The 22,832-nt window shown below is 41.7% G+C and overlaps 2 protein-coding genes across 5 annotated transcripts; both read right to left on the bottom strand.

The window, feature by feature from the left end:
* Positions 1-553: 553 nt before the first annotated feature.
* On the bottom strand, positions 554-19,006 carry hycc1 (hyccin PI4KA lipid kinase complex subunit 1). 4 transcript variants are annotated; one of them, XM_063899288.1, is made up of 12 exons: positions 18,826-19,006; positions 12,697-12,778; positions 12,018-12,119; positions 11,617-11,796; positions 10,786-10,866; positions 10,589-10,704; positions 9,921-10,016; positions 8,842-8,958; positions 7,525-7,612; positions 5,585-5,747; positions 4,082-4,404; positions 2,434-2,666 (listed from the first exon to the last, which is right to left on the bottom strand). In XM_063899288.1, exons 2-11 carry the CDS (start codon positions 12,745-12,747, stop codon positions 4,127-4,129), a joined length of 1,272 nt encoding a protein of 423 aa, XP_063755358.1. In that variant the 5' UTR covers positions 12,748-12,778; positions 18,826-19,006; the 3' UTR covers positions 2,434-2,666; positions 4,082-4,126. The 4 variants fall into 4 exon arrangements, with proteins under 4 accessions (XP_063755354.1, XP_063755357.1, XP_063755356.1 ...); XM_063899284.1 differs by lacking the exon at positions 4,082-4,404 and having other exon boundaries at positions 554-2,666; XM_063899287.1 differs by lacking the exon at positions 4,082-4,404 and having other exon boundaries at positions 554-2,666; positions 12,697-12,798; positions 18,826-18,993.
* A 1,177-nt stretch (positions 19,007-20,183) lies between these two features.
* si:ch73-345f18.3 (uncharacterized) lies at positions 20,184-21,567 on the bottom strand. Its single transcript, XM_063898644.1, has 3 exons — positions 21,454-21,567; positions 21,128-21,349; positions 20,184-21,015 (listed from the first exon to the last, which is right to left on the bottom strand). Exons 2-3 carry the CDS (start codon positions 21,312-21,314, stop codon positions 20,627-20,629), a joined length of 576 nt encoding a protein of 191 aa, XP_063754714.1. The 5' UTR covers positions 21,315-21,349; positions 21,454-21,567; the 3' UTR covers positions 20,184-20,626.
* Positions 21,568-22,832: the final 1,265 nt, after the last annotated feature.

Here is a 22,832-nt window from a genome sequence, read left to right as displayed (position 1 = left end):
TAATGTCTTGGAAAAATACATGTATGCCTTGCTACATGTTTGTATAGCCCAATATGACCAGCCATGGTCTGCAACAGGTCACATTTTAATTAAATAAATGACTTAAAGCCAATGTATGAGTTTACTATGCATTTAGTTTTGACCTGCCCTGTCTTTTGATAAATTGCATACCTTATATACAACAAAAAACTATACTTCAAAACTAAAGAACATATTTACACAATACTTTTTGGGCTTAAGACAAAATATATACAATACCAATTTCCCCCCCCCCTATAATACAATAAATAAATAAATAAAAGAACTCAAGGTTTATTTACAATCTAACAACCTTAAATATAAACGCGAATATATCGGCAATAATTAATCACAATTAATCATTGTCATGTCATTATTTCGATTTCTTTGTTTGAACATACAAACTGAAAGATTTGACAATAAAGTTGATGACTTATTGGAACTTTTGCCACAAATTAAGGCCTGCTTTTTACTTAAGACTCTTACACCATTTTAAAATTACAATTCATTTAAGAGTAATAATTGAGTACACAAGTGAAATATAGAAACACTTTATTCCCAGAAGATGTAGCAGTGAGTTATATTCAGACATAGAAAGGCCAATTTTAACCAACTTTAGTACAACAGTATGATGTTCAACAAGAGCTCACCCATTCAAATCCTGTAAACCCACAAACAGAAACAACATGATTGTTAATGTCCCCCAAAGCGATGGACACTCGACAGCTCTAGTACACAGACGACAGAACACATATTGCTTGAGGGAGGGGCAGCTCGATTTAGGACATCAAAGTTAGCAAATGGGTGGAGTTGAATTACTTTTTGGTACAAGATATCACCATGTCTTGTGAAGGGATGATCATGGAGTTACACAGGAAACACATCACCAAAGAACTACAAACAGCTGGAATGGTGGGTGGATCAGAGAAGAGAAAAGATGCCTTGTTGCCCACACACACACCTTCACACTGCAGAACGCACAGGAGTAGGTTCAGTTACAGTTTTGGTCGAGTTTTAAACATCTTTAGGGGTATCGGATTATTTTATTTTTGTGCATGTAGGTGGACTTCATGTCTGTGTGGTAGAAATATATACGGAGCAACAAAGCACATCTCTCTCACAGGAAAATACCACAGTTGAGAGTCAAACCTCTTTTGTTCATCCTAAGAAAATACCAAAGTTGAAAACACAACTTGTTTGTTCTTTCAAGTACAAAATTCAATACTTCACACATCATACACACCAAATCATCCTCCTAATTTGTTAGAAGTGGAGAGTTTGCCGCCACTGAATTAACAGCAATTCAAGAAGGTGCTGGAGGAGTTGGAAGGAAGGACACAAATATTGCTTCTCCTTTATGATGACAATTCTGTTCGATTGTAAACATTAAAACCCAAATCGTATCATACTGCTTGATTATTTAGTGGTCATTTTTTTCTGCCATTTTAAGGAAGAATGCAGATTATCTTTAAAAAAGGAGCACTGCTGTAAATGCTGACAAAAGAAGTGTGAATGAAGAGAGGTTGTGTAATCGTCCCAAATGATGGAAAACACAGATTTGTATTGCTATGGAAAGGGATCTGTTATTTGAAAACATAATTATACCTTGTTCATTTTATCAATCAGCAGCCTTGATTCTAAAAATAATTGTACATACACACACATACAGTACACACACTCAGACATACTCACACATACTTAACAGTTGCCCTCTGACCAACCTGGGCAATATCAGGATGGACGTATGGAAAAGCCATGCAGGGCAACAAATGCTGATTAAAATATTTTCCCGCGTTTCCACAGTTTTTAGTAATACGTTTTAAGTGCACCCATTTACAGACAGACTGCCTGCGACAGAGTGCGGTTCGTTCTGGCATGATTTCACAGCAACATTACACTGCGAAAAATCAGTGAAGCAGGAAGTGATATCTCGGACTTCCCACCTTCATCAGGAGAGGAGTACGGCGGCTCTGGAGCACCGAGAACCAAAGACGTCAAAATGGAGTGACGAGAGACTCAGCGGGAGTGTTTAAACGCTATTGTGGTCTGATGGAGTTGGCATGGCTTGGAGTTCCTGGTCACAGGTACAGGGTCACTGGATTGAGAGGGATTAGGTAGTCAGGAGTCACAAAGGGTTCAAAGGTCAGAGCCGAGGTGCACGCTGATGCTAGGAGAGCGCTGCGTGTGGTTTGGCGCCGGACTCAAGTACCCCAGCCCATCCTCCTGCAGGCTGCATGAATAGCGTCCAACTTCAGAGGCGGTGTGGTTGCTGGAAGGAGGAGCGTTTCCGCTGGCCACCTGTTCAAAGGAGCGGGAGAAGACTGCACTGGCGGTGCGCGTCAGGCTGGTGAGAGCTCCCGCCTTGGGCACCGATTGGCTGGAAGTGAGCGTCAGTCGCTTGAAGGACAGCTCTGCGTTCTCGCTGTTGGCCCGGCCCGTTGTCAGAGCGCCCGCCTCCTTGTCCTTGCTGTTGCGCCCGCCCAGCCGACACTTCTTCATGGCCTTGGCCCCCAGATTCAACGTGGTAACACTGTTGCTAATAGTGATGGTTGGTGGGATCATGTCCGGCCCCATCCCGCCTGGCCACACCCCTTCATCCACCTCGGAAATATCCATCAGCTCATCCGGGGAACCCAGATCCACTGCGTCTGTGAGACAGATAGTCGGAGGGAGATAAAAAACAACAAACACTGAAATGAAAACAGGAGCGTGGAGAGGAAACAACCACCATCTCATCTGTCAATCAGCCCTTCTTATCCAATAAAATCATTGATATTAACAAGGTTTATAAAGAAAATGAATTGAATGCTTTGCTTGTAGGGCTAAATATGTAGGGCTGCATGACAGAGGAGCTCTACCACTGTCCAGCAGGTGGCGCCTTGACACTGTGACAGTTAACAGGGACCCCTCGCCACCAGAAAATGCAATTTCGGTATTCCAGCCCAGCACACAGGTTAGTTCAATCAGAAGTGAGCGGTTTATTGGCAAAGGAGTGCATGTTTTGTCTCAAAGCGAGGAGAGCACAAGCCTAGGAAAGACCACAAAGGGAGAGTAGAGGAAGGCAAACAGAAAGACACAAATCAGAAAGCCTAATTGCAAGTGTTTTCACTTGAGACACTTGCTTGACTTCAAAAACACTAACTAATAGCTGTGCTGCTTTAATCAAGGCATGCACAGCCATGTGAGTGGCCAACCACCTGCTTATGCACAGAAACACATCTTTAATCTGATGCTGTCACTGTAAAATGCTAGTTATTAGTCAGATAGGCAGGTCCGCTCAAAGTCCCCCATGGTCGGATTTGGGCCCAACCAGTCAGAAGTCATTGCATTCACAGAAGATTTTAAAGAGCAGTTTAGCTTCAAATAAAGACCTGCGTATCGTTCTCTAAGTTCCTAGCTACCACTCAGAAGGAAGTTATCTGTGTCCAAGTGCAACCCAGGAGGAATGTGTTGAGGCGTACCAACGTGTGCAATATGAGACCCAAAAGCTTACTGATCTCTCTAGTAAACATCCAAGAGTTAAACTCTAAACATGATAAATGTGCAATCTGCTGCTTTGGCAGCGCTAAAAGGAGGTAACATCTGGCCCTTGTGATTGAAGGTCATTAGGCCATTTGTTATCAGCGTCCTGACTTAAGGCAATTTACATTTACAGGAGGTGTGTGTGTATTGACAAATGTTTCATAAACTACTTTAAAGTCTGCTGTTCATGCTGAGTTTAACCAACGTTATGCCTATAATAGGATCCGATTCATTTAGCACAACATAAAAATACCACTCATTGTGCAAATCAGCCAAGCACATTTCAGTATTATGCATTCATATTGGGTTACCTGTCATTCGATTAGATAATTGATTAGATCAAACAAAACTTCAGCAGGAGATCTTGGTGAGGAAGCTTTAGCCACAAAGGAGACAGTGAATGAATGAGTGACGTTGGAAGGACAGATGAGAGGAATAGTGCTATTAGGAGAAGGGAGGATGGTAGAACCCAGCGAAAAAAAAGGTAAAAAGGGAAGTCATTGTGCAGATTTGTTCAGACCACGCCGCCACACACGGTTACCTAGGTTGCCCCGGGAGCGGGGCGGGGGGAAGGAGGGGCAGGACCTTAGTACTGGCTCCTCCCTGTGGAGGCCGACCCAGAACCCTCATTCTCCACCATCCGCCTCACAGACTTCTGCCTCCTGACCTCCTGACCCCGCAGATCCAGGCTGACCTCGGAAGCGCCGCCCAACGGGTCGCTGTCGGGCTGGGCGCGGCCGTCAAGGCGTGGTCGCATGGATTCTCCGTTGGGCATTCGCTCGCCGCTTGTACCTGTTATACTGATATCGGGGATGGCCATGCCCCCTGCTGCAGCCTCACTTTCTACACTCACCTCCTGGGACTCTGGTGTATGGAGGGTAGCAGGAAAACACAAAACAAAACAAACATATATAAACACAAACAGATGGGACAGAAAGACACGCGTCATGCACACATATATGAAACACACAGACAGCGGTAATGTGCACAGGCACACACGGCCACACAAACAGAGGTAATAAATGTAATGGCAGAAAAATAAAAAAGACAGAAATCATAGAGATCAGAACACATGGTAAAAGTAAAACGCAATATGGAGATGAATATGATGGAATTGAATGTCATACCGAGTCCCCACTCCGCCCTTACACATTCATTAATATCTAATAGTATTTTCCCTCCATCGTCTGCTCATAACAAAAGAATTACGCATAAACTGGCAGCTCTGATACAGGGACCAATGAGCAATGAGAAAAGGGTTGTGGATGAAACCTATTCTTTAAACTGGCTGAAGCCTGTAATGTACCTGCCTTATCTGTACCCTGAATCCCTCTCTTATATTATAAATCTCAAAGTCTCAATACGCAGTCTTTGCCACATCTCTGAAACTACCCATACCACAACATATTCAAATGGGATGCTCAATATATATCGTTTTTGTTGTGTTGACATTTGTGATTTAGTCAGAACAATGGAGTATTAAATTGCCATTGCAGCTCAGTACATCTTAGCCAATATTCCCTTAGGTGTACAATTACAGATTATGGACTTAATTTAAAAAAAGGAATTTATTGCTTACAGATTTTTCATGAAATCACATGATTCCCAATTTGAAATCAAATCAAAACGGTGCATGGCTTATATACGATACCGTACAACTCATCTCTTATACTAAAAGGGCATTACCTGCTCTGATTCCCTGTCTTTTTTTCTCCTATCTGTGAAATTTGATCAGCAGGTTAGATAGGAAGTGACAGCTTTGATTGATGAGAATCTAAAAAAAGAAGGTGGACAGGCTAGTGAGCCGAGTGCTCCACAGGCTCAGGGACTGATGATGACAACAACACTTATGTACGCAGTGACTGTAGGGCATGAAATGGTGGTGGGCGAACAATGAAGAGTAATAAACCTCTTGCTCTCTCCTTTGGTGTGGATTTGATCTTAAATCATCCAACTGTGTTTCTTTCATATCACCCCATACGTTGAGTGTGAGAGCTCTTCTCTCGACTCTCACGCTGCATCTCAATGAGCTTATTTGTCATACCGTGTCTCTTCCAGCGGTGTCCCCTGATAGACAGGGAGGTGACAGCATTTCGGGAGATCCTGGAGGAGGTGGGTGTGATCTCCACCTGGATACTGCGTGCCCCCTCCTTGTTGTTGCTTTTAAGTGCAGCGCAGTGCAGTGACGACTTGATGGCATTGCCCACCTGATGGCGAGGAGAAGCACAAACATTACTGCGAGGAGGAGGCCAGACTTTTCCTGGAGGTTTTCCCTGTGGCCATCTGCCAGAGGGGAACTGGCACACTGAGCGGTTAGCAGCTGGCCCAACATGTTTTATCAAACGTTACCTGATAATCCTGTTGATTCAGTGTCTCCATGCCACTAAAGGTCAACCTATTGTCTGCTGTGATTCGTCTAACAGCAGACTACAGATGTGTGGAGCTCAAATGTACTTTTCATGTGAAATGAGTTTACAGGCTTTTCAATATGGGCTTGTAATTGCTGATTCCATATATTCTTTTTACGGTCTTATTGGTCAAATTGTGTAAGTGATGCATGATTTAGTGGAAACCGATTCAGTTTATATGGATATACACCCACGAAGTATGGCCTGGTAGAGCGGGTGCCTCATATACGATGGCTAAGTCCTTGGCAGCCGCCAGTGTGTGGAATCTGACCTGTGGCCTTTTGCTGCGTGTTGTCCCCTGTCTCTCTTTGCCTTTGCCTATCCGGTGCCTGTGATATAATTAAAGCTCAAGGGTTATTTTAAAAAAAAAGAGGATTATTTTACATTTTTAGGCCCTGAAAATCTAAATATACTGAAAAACAAAGTACAGTCAGTCGGTACACAATGCGTGTGAGAGCAGCAGTACCAAGAAATAAGATGCTCTGAAATCTGACTGAGGTTAGGATCATGTGACCAAACCAATAACATCTGATCAAATATCCAATTTCCACCAGATTAATGCAAAGGGATAAGCCTTAAACCTTAGAAAAGCAGAAAGGCTTTGTATTTCGCTCAGTACAACATCATTTAAGAATTTCTATAATAACCTCTTCTGTTGGTGGAGGTCTAAGTGGCACTTCATGTAACAGTTGAGTAGGAAACATTACGTAGGGCTTCATAATCACCGTACAACACGTCTTTTGTGTGCGAGGCTGAAACACATTGGTCTCATGAGGGGCACGTCACCGAGCTAAGCTAACGTAACAGCCACACAACTGCGACAAGTTAACACTAAATATGTAATCCTTCCAAACTACGGTGAGTGTGTTACTGCTGTACAGCGTCTAGTTTCTCTACAGTCATCGCAATGTCAGATGTGCTACAAACAGATCACAAAAGATTTCAATTTAGCCCTCGGGTTTCATTTATGTTAGCTGAAATTACCAGGACAAAATGTCACTTAAACATGCTATTCACAATCTTTTTGAACAACATGCCTTTTTTGCTGAATTTGTTCAATAAAATAATGTTTTGAATAATTTCCTTTTTATGTTTTCTTTATTAAGAAGCAATTTGTTGCATTTAAATTACTTTAATGCATGTTTTTCATCATATCATACTGTCAAACTTTTTTTTTTGTATTTAAAAAACAGAAAGCCATACAATATAAATATGAAGCTAAAGGTGGTGTGTTTTGATTGTGGCAAAGGAGCACACCTTGAGTTGTGTAGTATTACTGTGAGCTTACGTTCAACCCTGTACTCCCCGGGCCTCAAGGATTATAGCTTAACTGAGCAGAGCGGAAAGCATGTAAATAATCTAGCGGGATTACATTCTGCTAGCAGTCTCTGACACACACAGAGTCCGACACAATACAGCATAGTGTGCTGTGCATGAGTCAAAACCAGACGGGCATGTGCGTCTAAATCACATGCTCTCCACCAGACACAAGCACACACATACACACAAACAAACACACTGCAGGTCCAAAACCACAGATACAGAGAGGATGGGCAACGAGAAGACAAAAACTCACCAACAGAGCTTCAGGCAACAACTCTAGCTGGGCCCGATACAGAACGTCATCCAGTGCTTTGGATCCGAGTTCAACCTCCCCGTTACACCTATACACAAAAACAAACATTTAAATACACACAGAAAAAGTTTAAGATACAAATTAATGGGTTCCTAGGTCGCTGGCACTGGCTTAGTCTGTAAGGGCTTGGACTTGGGTCTAAAGCTTCAAGTCCCGATTGGACCAAACAAATGGAGTATATGGAATATCCTCCGTGCTTGTGCATGTATATATCCTCCCTGTGTGTAATGTGTATGTAAACACAACAGAGTGGGGAAAGAAATGTCCCTGTAAGAGAGGAATAAAGTATTTCTTCTTCTTCTTTTTCTTTTAGACCTCTAGTGATGTCACAACATTGCTGCTCAACAGGTGGTGGTAACAATATGGGCAGCGATGAAGCAGCAAAGACAGGGAAGAGGAAGGCAAGCTTGTGAACATGTACATAAGGCTGGCTTTGAAATGTAAAGGTTTCATGAAAAAGGAAGTATAGCTGTCGTTAGACCTCAAGGATGCCCACAAAGCGTTCCAGTGAGGTAATCGAAACGTAAACACAACTTTTGTAATTTTCTAAAAAAACTCTGAACTCTTGACTCACAGATCAGATTCAACTTTAGATGTTAGTTAACAAAACAAAGGATTCATTTTGATGCCAACTGCTTATGATATTTTGTAGTTACGATGTCAAGACATTTTTTAAATGTCAAATGTAAAACACTGAAAATACAAAGCAAGTCGACTAAAAGATTGTCACAGTGCCATTTCTTTTATCCAGGTCTGTAGATAATTACAACAACTGAAATACTGTCATTGTGATAAGACACCTGGAGAATAAAAGGAGCTCCATATTGCTCATTTTCAGGGTTATATTTGTATTTTGTGCCTCTACTGTGACATGTTACATAAAAGCTCTTCATTTTTCTCATACCTCTTTTCACCCTCTGTCTGAAACCAGAGCCCAGTCTGCTCTGATTGGTTAGCTGGCCGGCTGTTGTTGGTCAACAGCTAAGAGTCGTCCTGCCCCTTTGCCTATCAGGTACAATGTCTTGGAGCGCAAGCCAATAGCGATGGAACTTTAGGATTTCAGTCTTTGCAGACCATATACATGCACAAAAACCTATATAAAAACCAACTACAGGAAAGAGAAAACCCCAAAAGCATAAAGGGACCCCTTTAAAAAGAGAAAGCTCTGAGAAATGTAAGACATGGAAAGATTAAGCTGATCGGTGAGTCAGTGATGCGCTGATCTGGCTGTGTGTGCAGGCACGTGTGTACACTCACAAGGCGTAGTGTATCCCTGTGATGAGCTGAACCAGGAACTCTGACGTGACGGTCAGCCGTGTGCTAATGCCTTTGTAGCGCCGAATCTGTTGCCGTGGGTAACCACATATACAAACCCTGGAGGATAACAGATTAGAACACAAAAGGGGATCTTGTATCAGTGAAACAGGGAAGCTTAAATCAGGTAAACCACTCCACTGAGCCACTTGGCAGCAGCTTCATTAATGCAATTTACTTCCCTTTGGTGAGCTGATGAGCAAACAATAGCTAGATATAACACACACACACACCCAAACTCTCTTCACCTCCTTACACTGCTGATTTGAGAGCAATTCATTTGCCAAAGAGGAAATTCACAATAAACAAAGTTTTACATTCTTCCATTGAAAACACACTTTCTTTTTTCTTTACGCGTCACGCTAATAATGTAATATCGTAACAGTACTATACACACCCAGACCAATACACACCCAGACCAATACACACACAGACAGAGCACACATGCTACATAACGAGTTAGTAATGGTTTGCGACATCAACAACTAGATTTAAAAGTGCTGAACAGGTATCATTCAAGTTGCAACAAAGAGCATTAAGCTAAAACTGAGTGAGGGAGCACCTGCTCATTTAAAGTGCAGTTTATATTGTCCACATCTGAGCAAGTGACAGGGTCACGGGGAAATGAACAATGATAACTTCTCTTTAGCTCTGTGCTTGTAAGAGTAATGCTCAGCTGAAGTTGGCAGGGTATCAGAATCTCTGAGCTGGGATGTGTGTACAACATAGCTATTTGCCTAATAGTGGTATCTTGGCTCTCTCCGGCAGCAAAGTCTATAAGAGGATCAGATAAGCGAGTGCTTGCAAAATAGTGTGTGTGTTATTTGTGTGTGTGTAACCTTATTCAAGTAGACTTCTCAAAAACATCAAGAAAATGACAAAAAGGACACATTGTATGAAATGAGTATTTTTAGTGTCCTCAAGTTTTCATGACAAAGAGAATGTGTGTGTGTGTGTGTGTGTGTGTGTGTGTGTGTGTGTGTGTGTGTGTGTGTGTGTGTGTGTGTGTGTGTGTGTGTTACCTGGAGCTGAGCTGGCAGAGGGATTGGAGGGAGGTGGCGGTCATGTAGCTGAGGGCAGCATTGTAGCACAGCAGCAGGAAGGTCAGCACCTCAAATCTCAAGAACAAAAACATTCCCTTAAAATAACCCGCCTTCATGAAATCACGACATATAGGACAACATTTCTGACTTCTCAGATCTGAACTCCACAGACTCAGTTACGCTTCCATGCATGCAGTAGATAGACATTTCACAAAACAAGAGATTACAAAAACGGTACTCCACACTGGCACAACTACAGATTATATTCCATACCATGCCAAGTGCTTTCATTTTTTCCTGTGTTATAGAATAAAGTTTGGACAGACTTATAATGTCACAACAGAGGAGGTAAACATCATGGAAAGCTGCAGTTAACTTGAAAATAAAAAGTAAAATGTTAAGATTTAGTTGCTTAGTGTTGCTTTGTCAGATTTATGTGCATTTCTATTTTTGTTGTCTGGTGTTTGCTGCCAAATCCAGGCAGGCAGGCAGGCAGGCAGGCTGGCAGGCTGGCAGGTTGGCAGGCTGGCAGGCTGGCAGGTTGGCAGGCTGCAACCTGAAAAGCCCTTTCTAAAACATGCACAACCTCCACAGGTCACTTCTCGACCAGCAGTCTTTAAAACAACTGATCCCATCTCTCCTCTTACCTGTTCTGTGCGGTAAAGTTCTCTCTCTGGAGGTGTGGCCCGCTGTATACCACCCTGCTCAGCCCGTGGTTGGCTAAAGCCCCTTCTGTGAGGGCAATGGAGCCAATGGCTGAAGGCTGGGGTTGGAAAGATGAAGAATACGTTCATAAACTGCAAAAGGAAACTAAAATACTTGTGTGCAAGTGTGCGTTTCTCACCTCATGGTACACTGAGGGTTTGGAGAGGGAAGGGACGGTAAAAGATAATATTTTACTTTGTCCATCCTTATCAACTATTTCCTGTGAAAGAGAAAGACAGGAAGACAATGAGAAAATGTTCCTGTGGGCAAGGAAACAGTAGCTTAATTTGTGCATGCCCTAAAACTCTAAAGAGTGTGCTTGTCTCTTCAAGCACTCTCATCTGTTATGTGTGGGTGTCTGTGTGTTGACCTCAGGGTCCCTATTTCCCAAATCAGTCTGCCAGTGTTTGTGTGTTTACTAAGTGAACACACACGCACAAACCCCAGGGTCTTGGTGTCCCCAGTGTGCATGTTAATGTCAAACACATTAATGGGAGCCAACTGTGTTGAGTGACGGCTGACCTATTCTGATATTCAGACGGGAAGTTAGAGGTCACTGTCCTTTGCTGTGATAAAACATCAAGAGCTTAAATGGATGAAAATAAAACTCATTACACTTCAATCCTTTCTAGTGCTGGCATCTCTGTTTGTTCGGGAAGGGCATTTGCAAGTTGCAACTCATCCATAATCTGAAGTCACTGTGTCTCAGTTCCTCTATTTCAAACCTATCTTTCCTGTCGCTCTCCATGCAGCAGAAAGTGCTTAATGGAATCTTTCAAAACACATGACTCAGCTCCCAGAAATAGTTGAGCGGTTTAGCCCCCTGCTTCTTGAACTGCATGATTACACCCACTTGCTAAGGATCTAGGACCTTCCCTTTCCCTCATCACACTGACATGTAGTGCTATTTAAGAGAGATGATCTACTGGTCATAAATAAACAGATCAACTGTCTCCATCCTCTCCCCTACCAGGTTGTAAATGCCCAGCAGCAGGGCCTCGATGCAGCCGGACGTGTGGGGGTCTCTTGCTGCGCTGACGGACAGGAGGCTCCACAGGAGCTCTGGCAGAAACTGTAGCGTGAAGCGTTGCAGCTGCGGCTCACCGCTTCGGTAGAACTCAAACAACTGGTGACACACTGGCTCCAGCAACTGGGGAGGAATGCAAGCCAAGGATCGACAGTCACTTCGACTGTAATACATTTTTCATCTACGGTTTTTACAAAACATCTGGATTATGTAAGGAAATATATAAATGACAGGTCAGAGTCAGAACCAGAATCAGAAACACATAAGTGGTAACATGAAGTGTAGAAGTTAATGGTTGTGTGACCAGGTTTTTACTGTATGAAAACATTAGAGTGTGTCCATACATCGCTGTAGTTCTCTCGGATGACCTTGTAGAGTGCGGGGACCAGGGCACCTTTGTCTTTTAGTGAGGCAGCATAATTGGACACAGCATTGTCAGGGAGGGTCTGAAAAACATACACACGCACACTTAGCTAAGTTTGATACACAAACTGACTGATCCTAAAAATAAACACACAGCATGACAAGTTAAAAAGAGAGGATTGAATCGCTGAAAATGTCCAAGACTGTTTGATCGGTTTCAATTTGACACTTAACCGCTGATTTACAGCAAGTACACAAATATAGTTCTTAATGCAGGTGAATCAAACATAAGTGATATCAACAAGAGTGAAGCAACACAGAAATCTGTTTGATATTTGAGAGCATGTTAACCTTGCATTGACGTATCAAAAGTTGCATTTAGAGGTAATTTTCACTCAGAAAGAAAAACAGGTAGGACACAGGATGCTCCCGCCGCCCCTTCATCATCACACCTTACTGAGCTTTGGTAGCACTCAACATATTGCTGAGTTCTCATGTGTGAGTAGGAGCAAGAGCAATTGTCTTGGAAAAAGCACTTCAGAGTATGTTGGTTTGGATGTGTGGAAAAAATGTTGCCAATAATAAGCAGCTAACAACACAAACAAGGTCTATGTGTGTTAGGTTGCTTTACACACACACACACACACACTGAAGCAGTACCTTAAATTCTGACAGCCATTCCTCCACCACTCCTTGGTCCATCGCCAACATGTTCCCTCATCTGCAGTGGAGTCACCTCTACCTATGAGACGAATAAACACACTGCCTGGTTATTGACACACAGCAAATATTTTGTGCATTTGAAAGGACACACACACACACACACACACACACACACACACACAAAAATGTCCTGTTACAAACAGCAGCAGTGACTGAACACGCTCCATCAGTTGAATCCTCCAAAGTGTCATCAGTCTGTCCTCCCCCTTTCCCTCTCCAGACACACACCTCTGCAGTTCCTAACCTATTACTGTAATTACTGTAAATATAAAGGGGGCTCAGCTGGATATAGATGGCTGCTCAACAGGCTGTACATCTCCAATTTCTTAAAACAGAGATAGACAAAAAAAAGCTTTCGCTACAATTCACACCTCCCTCCATCTCTGCCCCCCACCACCCCCTTCCTTGTTAATTTTGAGATGCCTTAACATCCATCACGGCACTTACAGCGTCTGCATTTGAACTTCTCTCGCTCATCTGTTAGCTACTCACCTTGTTTTCCTGCTATTAAACCTCAAATGTTACCCTCTTTCTAATTCTCTGGACAGGGTTTCTCTTGCTGTCAAAGTCATTTAAATTCTTCATCTGTGCCTTTAAAAAAAGATTTTGCTGGTGCCTATGAGACACTGCTGTGCTGCAGTCACACGAGAGCAAAGAGAAAGCGAAATGATAGCTACAGCAATAGAAAGAAAACTGTAAGATGGGGAATTTATAGCAAGACGTCAGAAATACCACAACGATGTATGCATGATGACAAAAAAATAGGCAGGTTTTATTGTTGTTGTAGACACAGATAACCCCATCAATAGGTATTTTCATATAAAGCGCTCGATCTGGCTCTTTTACAAGGAAACAGCTGTATGAATTCAACTCAGATCAAACCATAAATCAGTAGTTGTAGTCCTGGTCTTTCTATGTCTTTAGGTAACCTTCAATATCTGCACTGACATCTGCTTTCGGCTGCGGAGGAAGACAGCGTCTGCATCTCTGATGGATGATCTGTTTTCCACCAGCAATATGTTTTCACTGTGGCTATGTCGTGTCTGTGATCGGTCGTGACTGCACTCTGAAAGTGTAAGCACAAGGCTAAACTGGCTGTTGCATGGAGAAAGAAAAGTCCATGTTTGGTATGTTTGGTAACAAAATCTGAGAAAGGACAGCAGCAGGAAGAAGTCCTTCTATGTGCACTTTGTTAAGCACGAACATGTGGTCAGATTTGAGGAGGCTTAGTTCCACCTTTTTCAGCACTTCACTTAATGTATGACAGTACACACAATCTCCTCTTCAAAAGCAATAACCCTTCTGTGGAGGAAAACATAATGACCCCTGTTCTGAAGGTGATTTCAAAGCAATAGACCAGAGTACGGATTCTGGAGATTACACAGGCCTGATTTTCAATCATCATGTTTATCATCAAAAAGCCTGCATGCAATGCGTGCCTCAACAAAAAATAGAAAAATATGTTCACAGTTGGCTTTTCCTCTCTTCCTTTCTGCTCCCTGCTTTTCTCCCTCTGTTTATCCTCCCACACAGCAACATTTCTCCCTCCGTCTTCTCCACTCCACTGTAATCTGTCTTTGACACATCCAAATGCTTTATTCTGTATTATTCTGGTTACGGTCTCTCTGTGGCAGCCAGGTGTCTATTTATGGACTGTACCAATGTTAGAATTGACAGGGGGGGAGGGAAGATCATTTTATGACTCATGAAATGGGGAAGGATTATAAAGCAGAATAGCCTCCATTTAGGGAAAAAAGTCCTTTCTGTTGTTCCCTTCTTTCATGCCGGTGAAGAGAAGAAGGAGGACAGCGATATCTAAAGCCAGCATGTGGTTTTAATGGCAGGCTCACTGAGTGACAAAATAAAGGCTGTGATTAGAGCGCGGGTGAGGAAGGGCTCTCCTGCTATAAAGTCAATTTTACTCAGTTGAGTTTGTCCACGCTGACACCTGGGGCATGCCGTCTGTATCCAGAGAAATATTCTGGAAGACTAAAATCAGCAGACGCCTACCTGTGTGGTATTTTTGCCTCCTGCCTCAGCAGCAAAAAAGCAGCTGCTGCGAGACAAAGCAGCAGCAGAAGGCGGACACTCGGGTACAACGCTACTGTAGAGGTAACGGGATGTGGCTGCATATCATTGTATTAAAACGTTTAAAAACAAAACAAACTTGATCAAATACATCTTACAAGGTAATAGTTAAATTGGCTGAACATTAAAAACATTGAATGACGACAAAAGATAAACTGCAACTAACACTTCATTTTTGTTTGAGATACTACATTTTTTAAATAACCTTCACATTTAGCCAAATGTATCATAAAAATTGTTGAATGGGGAAGTTTTTCATTAACTGTTCAATTGACAATACACATGTTGACAGATTAATGAATGAATCAGTTAAAAAGTTAAGAAAAAATATGGCTGCAGCTAGTCTTGCATGTGAATCTGTCCTTAGACAACTCATTTAGCAATAACATAACAATAAATAATAAAACCCAATCAATCGTCCACTCCTTCAATGCAACTGCTCACCTCTTAAATGCAGATGATTCACCTTGAAGCTTGACATACTGCACGCAGGTACAAGCAACTGATGGAGGGAAATAGCAACCTAATTGGCCTGAGAGGACACCATAACGCTAATCATGTTATTAGGCAGATGATTGTCTCCCTTCTTGGTCTAGCTAACTGTTAGCTGCCATCTCCAAGTCATTGTGGTCTCACCGGTCGTGACAGAAATCAATATGAGCCAAAGAAAGCGCATTTCAAAAGGAAGCAGCAGGTGTTGAGCTTCTTCTGTGCAGCAGAAAAAACACACCAGGGTTGAGGATAAGTGGCTAAGTGGTAACAAACCAATAAAGTGATGAACAAGTAGATGGAAGAGAGGAACAGAGAGGCAGTGCAGTAGGCTAAAGGGAGCACAGATCAATGGCTAAATGAATAGAGGGAACGATGGATGATGGAGAGATGGGGGATAAGAGGAATGCATCAACCCAAGGGAGTGATAACTCACAGGGAAAGACACAGTGTGGTCAATAAAAAGAGGAGAGTTCATCAGGTTTTAATCTGTGCTGCCCAAGAAAGTAAACCTCTCAGGACTACAAGAGATAAGGGAATACGCTGAAAAACAATGGGGTCTAAACAGGCTCAAGATATGGATCCAACCAATGTGATTAGTAGCCTAGCTGCTGCTTACTGCGTTTCTCCACCAGTTGCAAAGCTCTGATTTAGGCCAACTACTTATAAAAGAGGGAGAATGTGTCATGCATTGCACAAGTGTGTATCAGCCAGTGTGTTTGTTCAGTGTCTGGTTCGACAAAACCTGTTCCTGTGAGCTCGCTGTAGTTGACAGCTTGTTCCTTCTGAATTTACACCCACGCCTCCATCCTCAACTCTAAACACACACAAACTGGCTGTCCAAAAGAGATTATTTTCGGACTCCTCCTTCCCAAGACTTCTTCAAACACAAACAGGTTTCCATTGAGTTTACATTCCTAACCCTAGTTTTAAGTGGGCTTGCTCATCTTGACAGAGTTGCTGCAAAACACCTGAGGCAAACACCCCCTACACATAGGAATTAACACAAAAACTACAGGTTACGGGCATTATAAAACCACACTGTCTTCCAGTGCTCAAATCAAGTGAGAACATACCTGGGGAAGCTGGCGCAGAACTGTGAGAATAAATGAGGGGGACACCCACACGCACATGCACAGCCCTCCCTGGTGATTACCTCACTTCCCATTACACATATGCTTTGGAGGTTTCTTTTTCTCAGGAAGTAAGTGGACCAATAAGAGTGAAGGCTTGAATAGAGGAAAGAAAGGAAGCAGAGAGAAAGACAAAGTGGGTGGTTTAAAGAGTGACAGAGCCACCCCAGCTGTTTTTTCCGGTGGTACAGGGTGCAAACCACACAAACTAATGGTTAGGCTGTTTGTGACGATGACACCGAAGTTATCAACCCCTCAACAAGTTAAAGCTACAAAAAGAAGAAGGGACAAATAGATCAAATTATCTGAAAGAATCCAGTACCAGTATCACCCTGTACAGACACACCCAAACCACTGATAAACTGTTTTAATGCACAAACAATGTCTAAAGCAGGAACTAAAGCAACTAGACTCCACCCAAATGTGACAAACTAGGTCAGTAGTTAACTGTCAACATGCTGGACCAGTGACTCCTGGCTTGTTTTAACTTGAATGGAAGCAAAAGCTGAGAAGACACTATTTTGAGGAGCTGTTGGGCTTCCATTTAAAGGTGGTGGTTGCAGGGTCATATAACCGTGGTCATAAAGAGCAGCGCCTGAACTCATCCGGCCATGTTGAGAGCCTTCACCGCAGGTTCTGAACTCCTAGGACTGCAGAATTTAGTTTTGACAACTCTATCTTATTCATATCACATCTTTGTCAGTTCTGTCTGTTGTAATATGTTCTTATTTTGACAGAGCTTGCGGATAACCCTGTTGCATCGTTGCTCTGCCACCAGGTTGCGTATAGACTAAAAGAAGGGGGGGGGATTCTGCTTTCTTGTTTTCTCCTCTTTTACACACATAGTTCTTATGCTGAGGATGACGGATACAGAGATCTAACAAGGAGGAATCGTCTTAAAGCATCATACGCTACTTACTCTGATGCCTCTGAGCCAGAGATGCATATTTGTCCTTCCTCTCCCTCTTTCAATTCCCTGATTTCTTGTGGCAAATGTGTGTGAAGAGACCGATGATGATCATCACTGGTTTGCCAATTGTAACGTCAACTTTTATCACCTTTTTTCGCCAACTGTTAGAAAAAATCTCTCCTAATCTATTGATGTTCAGCCCTTGGATTTCACATTTAAATACTACTCAAATGATTTGGTTGATTTTCAAGATTTTTCATGGATCTAAATGTATGCTACATCTACATTTGGTATGCCTGCAAAAATATTGTCAGGATATTTCATTAAACCTAAAGGCATGGATGACTCTAGCTGTGATGCTGGTTGACAACAGAGCCTGGGCTATCTTTCTGCTCTATGACCTGCTGGGCCTAACTGTCAAAAAGCATCAGGAGGTCTAAGACACCAGCAGCAACTGAATAGCACATAATAACAGCCTGTGCATGCTTCTTAAACACGCACGAAACAAACTCAACAAACCTGTGTTTATTGCTTGAGGACAAACCTCTCCCTAATGACAAGGCAAGCACATCCACACACACAGTATATATAAAGAGCTATAGGAAGAACAGGATAATCTCTATATGAGAACTGAAACAGTATCTTATTATTTAGACAATATCTGAACACGGCACCAGAAAAGCAGCCCTCTTTTGGGAAGGCCACAGATTGTAATTTTTAAACTTTTGAGACCAAGTTCAGCAGTCAAGGACATCTTTTCATGCCTTTGGGCTCTGCGGCAAAGTCCCCATTGTACAGGAGGAATCCCCTAACTGGCTGAATAGAAAGAGGAAAGACACATCACATGATAACTCCTATAAAAATCCTAACGATGCATTATCTAACATACCAGTGGTGTCTGTGCCCTGCCCAAATGGCATACACACACTGGAATCATCTGAGGAAAAATCCTAACAAGGTCCTGACAGACCACACACACACTCAGGTACAAAGTCTGCCTGTGACTACCGTACCAAAACAGGTGCCATAAAAAACTCGTTAGCTTAACACACTGGAAAATCATCCAACCTTGACTGCTTATTAATGTCATGTTATCTAGCTAATTTAAGTAGTAGGTATAGTTTTTCCCCGGGCACTGCTAACCAGCTAGTTACAAACCAGCTACAATGATCACTGGGAGTACGGCTTGCGTTTAAACAACGTGAAATACTGTCTAAAAGGCTCTGGTAGCTCAATGGCCAAACTCACCTTTTCCCCACATATAATTCAGTCTATTTGTTCACCATTATCAGCAGACTGTACATTAATCCTCCGCGGCCACACTCTCTCTATCTTGGCTCGCTGAATGACTTCGAGCTGTCACCACAGTTGCTTGCAGATTAGCTAGTTAGCTAGCTCGGCTAAGGCGCGACACCAAGTAAACTGTGGAAGTTATTGTTTACTTACGGGCATGCTATCTGTCAATTTCCTGGTGTCGCTGTCCTCTGTCGTTCCGACAAGACAAGTAAACGGATATCACTTCGCTACTCCATAAATCTCCTCAATAATTCATCAACATCAGCTCCTTCCATCTTCATTACTTTCTCCACTCAGACTACCTTTGACTAGGAGACTCGGTCGCCACGGAGTGACAGGCGTCGGAGCCAATGGGTGAGAAGTATATAATCCAGCTGTCACGCCCCCCAAATGCAGCATCCAATTAAATTAGACTCTACGAAGCATGTTAATAATTTCCACCACCGAGGTAGGTTGTCGCTGTCAGTCACTGCTCTTTGACAGCAGTTGTCTACCACTGATGCTTTCATTGATCACCAATAATGTCATTTATTGACATGTTTTATAACAGCATTATAGTCAGAATAAATCATTATACCGAAGCATATCAATTGCAGCTCAAACATATTTAGTCAGTAGATGTATTCAATTAGTTAAATTAAAATATATTTAGATTTAAACTGTGAACCCACTAATGATTTTATTTATCACCAAAAAAAAGTAATGTATTGACATGGTTTACTATAGCATTATTGTAAGAACAAATCATTAAACCGCAGAATATACATTGCAGTTGAATAATGTTTAGTCGATACATGCATTACATTAGTGAAGTTAAAATATATTTAGATTCAAACTGTGAATATTATTTGTAAAAAAAATGATCATTAAAATATATGAAATCATTAAAAAATAAAACATTGCATCGAACAAACATGGAATCCAGTTCATTATGGTCATATTTATATTTGTTTTTGATAAACACATATAATATTTTATTTTGATCAAACTTCAAAACTGTCTGCTTTAGAAATAAGCAAACCACCATATCCTGCAAACACTTCACAAGAAATTAACCTGTAAAGATTAAGGAAAAAGCACAACTGACGGATAAATAATGCATGACTGCTTGACAATGACCTGTAGAACAATGGATTTTCCAAAATTAATTATCAAGATGGCATATGACCATGTGTGTGTTTTCATGCAAATAACAGATGGAAAGCTGCGTTTTAATCAGTTCATAAATACATGACCTTCTGTGGATAGTAATCATGAGAGCTGCCTCCTCTATGTTACAATTAACAAACCCTACACAAACAATTATAACAAACAACATGTCCTATTGCCATTGTCTCTGTAGGACACTCTGTCCTGTCCTTTGTACATTATAGAAGAAATGTATGATCCTATGCAGGTCAAAGAATTATCCTGTTTTTGAAAAGTCAAAGAACAATCTCTCCTTGTCGCCAACATTTGACAAATTCAAGTGTCTTATCAGGTAGAAAATTCTGCAAAAGTGTGTAATATATGTTTAATATTGGTATTGGAATATTGGCCATTTTAATGTATGTAGTGCAATTTTGAGAAACAAAACATAGTTTGAGGAATATAAATTGAGGAGCCATCTTAGAGAAGTAAAGTGATTCTGCAATGCCACCTAATGTTAGTGGCTAAGATTACACCCATCCAGGAAAATAATGTAGGTCATTATACAAACATCATCATTTAAATATTAAAGTAAGTCTCAAAAACCAGGGACTTTTTTTATAAAAAAAAGATAAATAAAAAAAAAAGATATCATTTTAAAACTCTGTGTACTGATAATTAAGGTGATACACGACTGCAAAGCAGAGGGTATACTTGGTTAGCTGAAATACATCCATTATGTTCTGTGTTTGCCATATTGTTTTGATCTGTAAATTATATGTAAATTGTGGATTTCAAGTGGACATCTAAAAACAAACATGAACTAAAGATAAGCCCCTGCTATCTGTGCAGCCTCAGTGAAGACTTCCCCGGCCTGTTGTCTGTATCCAAGGGAAAACTCTTTAGCCCTCCTCACTTCTTTCAGGTTCTCCTCCAGGTTCTCACTCAGTCTGCCTTGCTCCTGGTAAGTTGCTGCAACCCCCTTCACTTGTTCGACCATTTGATCCTTGCTACGGAGCAGCCAGCCAATCAACTCTTGAAGTGTGGTTCCCTTTGACATGGTGGCTTTGGCACCCTCAGAAATGCCCTTCACTTCATTCTGAGCAAATTGCAGATGTTGAGGCAGTGGTTCCTCATCACTTTCATCCACACAAACCACATTAAGGGAGATTTCATAACCCTTTATCTTAAGGGAGACCCTGTATTTGGCCTCTGTAAGTGGAGAGTAATGGAGATTAAAATAGAGAAACAAAGAAAACAGAAGCAAAGGAAATCTGCCATAATGTTGCTTTCTCTTGCAGGTAGCTGTGAGTGTGTCACTTACTATGCTCGTCTCTGATCATCCCAACACATTCGGCTAAAGCCAGGGTATCATTGTTGTTACAGCCGTAGCTCTGGCGCAGGTTTCTGATATTTCGGACCATGGCCTCATATCGCTCGTGCTGTTCATTGAAAGTCTCTGCCATGTCAGAAAACCTCTGGTCCAACTCTGGCACACATATTCGCCTCATCACCAGTCTGCCAATCCGCTTTACGGTCTGTGCATCTGGGGGGGGAAATAATGTCGCAGATTAGGCATAGAAATGCATGTGGTTTCAGTTTCCGTTCAGTTTTATGCAATGGAAGTGTAGAGGTCTGAGATAAATGTACCACTGTGTGCTGACCGGCTCTGCCTGGCTGATCCAGCTTCATCCAGGTCAGATGGTCCAGGGTGCAGAGAGGCTGCCTCTAAAATATAAAGCAAAGTTGCTTTATTGAAATAAAATGTTTTTTACTGGCACTTTTTTAGAAAGAGACACAAAGCACCAATACGGTTGGACACTTGTAAATAATTCATTAACTTATCATGTTAAGGGGGAAAATAAAGCTTGATTTAAAATACCTTTATTACTATTATTATTATTATGTTAGAAAGAACATTCTAACAATTGTTGTAGTTTTTTAATTTACATTGTATTTGTGCAGGGAGACCTTATGATTGATGATTACATTATTTAAGATTGTTTGGTCTTGTGTGATACTAAAGAAAACAACGTGTAAAGTGCACCCAGTGGGTTTTGTGGCTTTTCTAAACGTTTTAATATTAATAACAGTAATAGTTGTACTTGTGATGGAAAAATAAAACCAAAAAAAAAGAGTTGAGTTGTTCTTGTCTTTTGATACACCATGAAAATACTTTAACGTGGTTTATCTGATGACAATTATATACAATACAGCATGATTTAAAGACGTTACATCTTTATAAAGGGTGTAGTCCCCATCATTTTAACATTAAACGCAGTTATATTTCGAATTATTCATCTCTCTGCAGCAAAACAATGATCAAGTGTCTCGTTTGAACTCGAATAGGAGGCATTAACATTTACATAAAAGTCAATAAACACGAACCTCGTTGGCGGTGTCTCCACTTGAGAAGCAACAGCAGAGAAAACGGAGCATTTTGCTGCAGCTCTGGGGTCCCTCAATTTGTTTTCAGGTCAATAATTTCTAACAATGCTTTTGGAGTCTGCACATACCAAATGACGCCGACGTCACGCGACTCTGTAAAACTTTTCTTCCTGGTTATGATTAAGTGCAGAGATGTGAGCATGACAGACAGATGCACCTACAGGTGAGCTGCAGGGAGATCACAACTATTGGCAGTTTTAGTTCTTTGGATATATTTCAATCTAAAGTGTGTCTCTCCAAGGGCTTGAATACCTTTGAGTATTTTTGTTCTGAAAACCAAAAAATTCCAGACAAAAAAAACAGATTTTCAATGATAATTAAATCAGTTCCGCAGTCCTGCAGGTAAAAGTGTTATCTTTCACATCTGACAGTAGACAGCGAAAGCGGGCATTTTCAACCAAAGCACAAACCGCAGAAGAAGAAAGAAACCGTTCATTAACAGCAACGCCACCCTGGCTGTTTCCCGCAGGGTCCACAGATTTTTTTTTCTAGAGAAAATGAAGGGCGAAAAAGTTCTAGGAAACATTGCAGATTTGGTTAAAGAGCGGTTTGGAACACCAGTCATATGCGCCAGTATGGAT

The sequence above is a fragment of the Eleginops maclovinus genome, chromosome 13 (assembly GCF_036324505.1).
Source record: "Eleginops maclovinus isolate JMC-PN-2008 ecotype Puerto Natales chromosome 13, JC_Emac_rtc_rv5, whole genome shotgun sequence".
NCBI lineage: Eukaryota > Metazoa > Chordata > Actinopteri > Perciformes > Eleginopidae > Eleginops > Eleginops maclovinus.
This window is presented reverse-complemented; position numbering and strand designations above follow the sequence as displayed.

What these genes read in the sequence shown, in the direction of transcription:
- si:ch73-345f18.3 (XM_063898644.1), bottom strand. Translation starts at nt 21,314, where the DNA reads ATGAGGCGAATATGTGTGCCAGAGTTGGACCAGAGGTTTTCTGACATG. An exon ending in GATGATCAGAGACGAGCATA is followed by an intron (nt 21,016 to 21,127) that starts GTAAGTGACACA and finishes CTCCACTTACAG; the next exon opens with AGGCCAAATACAGGGTCTCC.
- hycc1 (XM_063899284.1), bottom strand. Translation starts at nt 12,747, where the DNA reads ATGTTGGCGATGGACCAAGGAGTGGTGGAGGAATGGCTGTCAGAATTT. An exon ending in AATGGCTGTCAGAATTTAAG is followed by an intron (nt 12,120 to 12,696) that starts GTACTGCTTCAG and finishes TATGTTTTTCAG; the next exon opens with ACCCTCCCTGACAATGCTGT. An exon ending in AACTTTACCGCACAGAACAG is followed by an intron (nt 10,017 to 10,588) that starts GTAAGAGGAGAG and finishes TTTGTTCTTGAG; the next exon opens with ATTTGAGGTGCTGACCTTCC.